The sequence below is a fragment of the Salmo trutta genome, chromosome 15, assembly GCF_901001165.1.
Source record: "Salmo trutta chromosome 15, fSalTru1.1, whole genome shotgun sequence".
Classification (NCBI taxonomy): Eukaryota; Metazoa; Chordata; class Actinopteri; order Salmoniformes; family Salmonidae; genus Salmo; species Salmo trutta.
Genome location: NC_042971.1, coordinates 11,382,924 through 11,388,840, shown reverse-complemented (window position 1 = coordinate 11,388,840; position 5,917 = coordinate 11,382,924). Strand labels below are relative to the sequence as shown.

Sequence of the window (5,917 nt, the reverse complement as noted above, 5' to 3'; positions counted from 1 at the left end):
CGAAATCAAGAAAGTCTGCCAGAACTTCTGACCCAGATACGCAGATTGAAATAGGGAGCATGTTCAGTAATGTTATCACTGCGTCGGGGGGCTTTATTGCGCCTGTCTTGACTTTAGAGAACCCGCCACAGAGAACAGAACAGGCAGAACTGAACACATCTCTATTGGATCGATCACTCTTACTTGTGTGTTCAAATCAGAACATTTGACTAAATTATATAGCTAAACCTTGCAATAAAGTTTTCTCCTTGCGCTTTCTGGAATTCCTGCAGTGTTTGAGTCCCAAACGTGGGGCAACCCAGCGTCACTTTCTCACCTAACCAGAATATTGCTGTCTTTTAAAAATAGCTCCCGTAGCCTAGAGAGTGGCCGAGAAAGAGACTCCCCTGTATTGAATAAGAAACACCCCATGGGCAGCGGAGTTGGCTTTGGCCTGTATGTCCAATAGCGCAGAGAGCAAGCTTATGATCAAAGGTCTAGTGAAATAGCTTACAGTACAGTGACATTTTTTTGTGCAACCAACAAATCTTCCATAATGAACAGCGTCATGCAAGAGCATAGGGTATAGTTTGATTAGTGCCCAGAACACATGGTCTGCCCAAACCATCTTGCACAACGTCTCGCAAACAATCTTGCATTGAGGAGTGAGTCTTGTTCTGAAGAGATATTGAAATCTAGTGGAAGTAAGAATGTTTGCGGCCATTGAAATAAATGGACACTAATTGAATAAAGCTCAGATTGTCCCAAAAGTAACATAACAACGACGTCGTTATGTTACTTTCGGGACAATCTGAGCTTTATTCAATAATATATATATATATATGTGTGTGTGTGTATATGTGTATGTATATCGTACATATATATATGTATATGTAGGCTATATACATTCATTTCCACTCAACATCTTGTGCCAAAATTGTAATTGGGTGCAGACATTATAGTTATTGTCTCAAATAGTGCTGGATTTGAGCAGGTCTCGTACATTTATTGCCGAGCTTTGATCAGAATTACTACTGGAAACTCCTAATAAGAGCAAGGAAGTGGAAACCCACCGGAACCGGTTCGTGTGAAGGGACGACCTTATATGGCATGTCATAGCCGAGGTTTCCGGCAATGGCGTTGCGCTGCATAGATAGGAAAACTGCATTTATTCCGAAAACCACGTCAAAACAGCAGTGGCCGTCGCTTATTTCTATATGGAAACTACTTTTGTTATAATATGCACCGTGTGAAATATCAGATTTTTTTTGAATATTTGGATAAACAGTCTCCCGCTTTCCACATTTACTCTGACAAGCCTTCCGTGTACTCCACTGCGTTGCCTAAATATGGCTTTCCTCCATTCCTAATTTGGACATTTACGTCACGGCAAGAGGCTTTATAAAGCGGTGGAATCCTCAGCCTGGTGAAACAGTCCTCGCAGCCAAATAGAGCTCATGTCAATACGCTACAGAGCAGACAGCTCCATAGTAGGCAAGTTTAGAACTTATTCTAGCACACACCAAACACGTGAACTAAAAGACAAAAGGTTCATCAAAAGGGAAAACACAACAGCAACATATTTCTTAATTCTTGATCACAGTCACTCATCAGGATTATTAGAAACAAATATATGTTTTCATTCCTACCCTTCTGGAATGAATGAACCACAACATCATTTTTTGAAGACTGGGACCGTTTGCAAAGACGCCAAGTTGAAAGCAGCAAAGCCTTTGAGATCTTTCAGCATTGGATTCCTCTGACCATCTTCCTCAACAAGAGCAGTAGCAGCATCTTCAGAGTTCTCCTCACCAAGACAGCTGGTAATCTCCTCTCACCTGAGACAAGCAGGAGCAGCGTCTCCACCTCCAGCTACTCTGTCTCCAGACAGCCAGAACACCGGCAGCACCAGTACCATGGCTGCAGCCAAGACAGAGATGCTCCTCTCAGCCCTGCAGACATCAGACCCGCTAGGCTTCCCCTACTCTCCCATGGACAGCTACCCCAAGCTGGAGGAGCTGATGTTGCTCCACTCAGCAGGGACCACATTCCTGGCTGCCTCCACACCAGAAGGTGTAGGCTTTGGGACCGGGGAGCCAGAAGACTCATACGAACATCTGAATGGAGGTAAGGGCTGCTCTAACTGTGAACTCTTTATGGTTTCATTTCAGAAATATGCATGAAAATGTGCATAATCTATGAGGTTGCATTTGAGTTCTGACACAGTCTATGCAAAAAATATGAATATGTTAAGATGTTTGGATAAATTATAAATAGCTTTAAAAAGTGTTATTATTATTGTGCATAGAGCTGTACCGGTATTTGTCTTTTTTTGACGATTGGATGATTTAATTTTTGCAACAAAAAATGAATGAATATGTAGTATAGTTCTATGATTTAACTGATTGCGTATGAACCAGCAGGATTCTTCTGTGCTCAACCCCTGAATCCTAAAAAGTAGTGGGGGCTGCCATCTGCAGCAAATGTAAATGTGCTTTTACACGGCACCTGTTAAATGCTAATTGTTTGTTGTTGTTGTTGTTCTTTCAGATGCATTGCCTGACATCTCTATCGGCTGTGACAAGTCTCTCATCGACCAGACATACTCAACCCCTCGCCTGCCCTCCATCTCCTACACAGGGAGGTTCACCCTGGAGCCGGCAACCAGCTGCAGCAACAGCCTGTGGGCAGAGCCATTATACAGCCTGGTCAGTGGGCTGATAGGCATGTCCCAACAGCCCACCTCAGTTGCCCCGTGCTCCTCTGCTGCTCCGGTCAGCTCCTCCTCACACACCATGAGCTGCTCTGTCCAAATTGGTGATTCGAACCCCATCTACTCAGCTGCACCCACCTATTCTAGTGTTAGCCCTAACCTCTTCCCTGACTCTAACCAGTCCTTCCCCAGCCTGTCAAACACCTCAGTCCAGTACCCACCACCCACCTACGCCAGCAGCAAGACCTGCTCCTCCAACATGGCTCTGCCCATGATCCCAGACTACCTGTTCCCCCAGCAGCAGGATGAGATCAGCCTGCTTCCCCCTGACCAGAAGCCTTTCCAGTCTCAGAGCATCCAGCAGCAGCTCTCCCTCACACCCCTGTCCACCATCAAGGCTTTCGCCACGCAGACTGGCTCTCAGGATCGTAAAGGTTCCTACCAGTCTCCGCCGGTTAAGCCCAACCGCATGCGCAAGTACCCCAACCGCCAGTGCAAGACCCCGCCCCACGAGCGCCCCTACGCCTGCCCCGTGGAGACGTGCGACCGCCGTTTCTCCCGTTCAGACGAGCTGACACGCCACATCCGCATCCACACGGGCCAGAGACCCTTCCAGTGCCGCATCTGCATGCGCAACTTCAGCCGCAGCGATCACCTGACCACACACATCCGCACGCACACCGGCGAGAAGCCCTTCGCCTGCGACATCTGCGGCCGCAAGTTTGCCCGCAGTGATGAGCGCAAAAGGCACACCAAGATCCACCTGAGGCAGGCAAAGGACAGAAAGGTGGAGAAAGCAGGGCCCACCCCGCAGGCCATCCCCTCCCCAGTCTCAGGGTACTCCTCCCCCTCCACATCATACCCCTCTCCTAGCTCCTCTTACTCATCCCCAGTGCTGTCTTCATACCCCTCCCCAGCGCCCTCCTGCTATTCCTCCCCAGTGCACAGCTCTTATGGCTCCCCATCAGTCAACACCATGTACTCCTCAGCCTCCAGTACATTTCAGACACAGGTTTCCACCTCATACGGCTCCCCCACGAACATTTACATCTCCCAAGTGGGCACTCCTCAGTCAAAACTGCAGTCCACACTCTCTCCAAAAAACATTGATATCTGCTAAGGCTTTCATATCTTTAATGATCATTTATTTTTATTTTTGAAAAGAAGAAGGAAACAACATTGTTACCTTTTCAAATGCACTTTTACTCCCTCCGTGTCCATACAGCGATTAAAGATCATGAAACATGACAGAGAGAGACGACCGAGGATAAAAAGGGAACTGTTTCTCTTCAACTCAACCTCAGTACTTCAATGAGTCTTCAGAGATCTAAAGAACATAGAATATTGGGCTTTGGTGGTACTTTTGATACTGACAACCTTGAATTCAAAAAGACTGATGGTACGCAAACAGCCCCATGTATAGTGTACATGTGCCATGTTTTGTTTTTCATCGTTTTAGACTTTGTAGATTATCGTTCTTTACATGGTATCATTTGAACTTGATGGCACCATGTTTCTCTGAATATATTTTCTCTTGTAGTAACAATGTGTGATAACTTTATTGTAGAAGAACAATTAAGTATTCGAGCATGTTAACTGTAAGATTGACATTTGTTTCTATGCTTTGTATATATATCACCCACTTGTACTATCTCCCATGTTGTTATTTTTTCACCATGAAATAATGAACATTCTTCATTATAAACGTTTTGGTGCCTTTTGTGAAGCTTAGCAAACAAAACTATGTTTTGTTTATCACTCTGTGATTAATAAATATTAATAGCCTTAAGGTGTGAAGTGTATTTTGATGGAATGTAAGAGCGATTTTAAGGGGCAATTTGGAGGAAACCGAGGTCACAGATTACACAAGAATGTAAGCAAAATAATATATTTTTTATAACTGAACTGTAAATACAGTATGTACGTATTCAGGAGTCAACATGTTGTTGTTACCTACTGAGTAGGCATGGGATTTTTGTATGTTATTTACATGCAGTTCATTATTTTGTGGTTATTTTTATTTGTTATTGTGTTTGTGAAAGCAAATGACTGTTTTTGGCTTCTTAAGACATTGAATGCGCTTAACTGCCAAAGATATTTGGTGTACATGATATCCTTCAAGAACAAGGATATTAATAAAATATCAATATATTACGATACAATTGAGTGTTTTTTTTTCTTGTTTTCTCAATCAATATTTTCCCCACTCTACCGGAGACATACATTTAAATGAAACATCAAACCACACATTTATGTTATTTATTGAAAATAACATCAATCAGTTTAAACTGAAGAATAGAGCATTAGGGTTGTGACAGAATGTGACATTTTATGTCCAATACCGCCATACTATTTATAGAGCAGTAGCAGAAATGGCAAAGTGGCGGCCCTCTTCTCCTCCCTCTCTATCTGAGAGGAATCAGACTGAGTGTTGCCGTAAGGAGTGAGGTGTGTGCCTCCCTCACCTGTGGCTCCTTGGACTGTTGTCTCAGCAACTGTCTTACCCGACACTGGGTGTATCCCAAATTGCACCATATTCCCAGGGGCCCTGGTCAAAAGTAAGTAGTGCTCTGTAAGGAAAAGGGTGCAATTTGGGATACATCAGGCGTCGTGACAGCAAAACGGTCTCAGGCCTCTCTGCTGCCAAGCCTCGGTCAACTCTGACACTCGCTCAGTCAGCTCATGGCTCCCATGTTTGATGTTGTTAGCCATGTTAAAGTGTTGTTAGTGTCGTTTTTAAGGATGCCTGTAATAAAGCTTTGTTGTTTCTGCCAAATTTCTTCACCGTCGTTGCATTAAGGATTGTAGACAGAACTTTGGTCACCATGGTGTTAAAAGAGCAATGGTGTAATCAAGAAAGTCACGTGCATGCCGCGCAATAATGTCTCAGAGGTGCTTATTCAGAGGAACCTCAAATCTTAACAGGAGGTGACAGCAGAAAGATTTTGCAATATTCATCATATACTTGTTACAGTTTAATTCATCACATTGTAGAATAAATATACACGATTTAATAATTTCTTAATATCTAGTGAATTAAACTACAAAACCACATTTCTAATTCAAAAGTAAAGAACCATAGGCTTCAAAGGAAAAAAAAGGAAAAACATTGAAATAAGGAGCATTACTTCTACTTAAAATGTCCATATTCATAAATGAAAAGTAACATACAGTTATAACAACCATGTGCTTTTGAAACAGAACAAATGATATTTCTGGTGTTTT

At 43.4% G+C, this 5,917-nt stretch overlaps 1 protein-coding gene across 1 annotated transcript; it reads left to right on the top strand.

Moving 5' to 3' along the window:
* Positions 1-884: 884 nt before the first annotated feature.
* On the top strand, positions 885-4,851 carry LOC115148477 (early growth response protein 1). Its single transcript, XM_029690391.1, has 2 exons — positions 885-2,106; positions 2,530-4,851. The coding sequence occupies exons 1-2, from the start codon at positions 1,896-1,898 to the stop codon at positions 3,810-3,812; spliced, it is 1,494 nt and encodes a 497-aa protein (XP_029546251.1). The 5' UTR covers positions 885-1,895; the 3' UTR covers positions 3,813-4,851.
* The last annotated feature ends 1,066 nt before the right edge of the window (positions 4,852-5,917 follow it).

Excerpts from the sequence above, each read along its gene's own strand:
- LOC115148477 (XM_029690391.1), top strand. The coding sequence starts at position 1,896 with ATGGCTGCAGCCAAGACAGAGATGCTCCTCTCAGCCCTGCAGACATCA. Across the intron at positions 2,107-2,529 it reads ATACGAACATCTGAATGGAG|ATGCATTGCCTGACATCTCT; the intron begins GTAAGGGCTGCT and ends TTGTTCTTTCAG.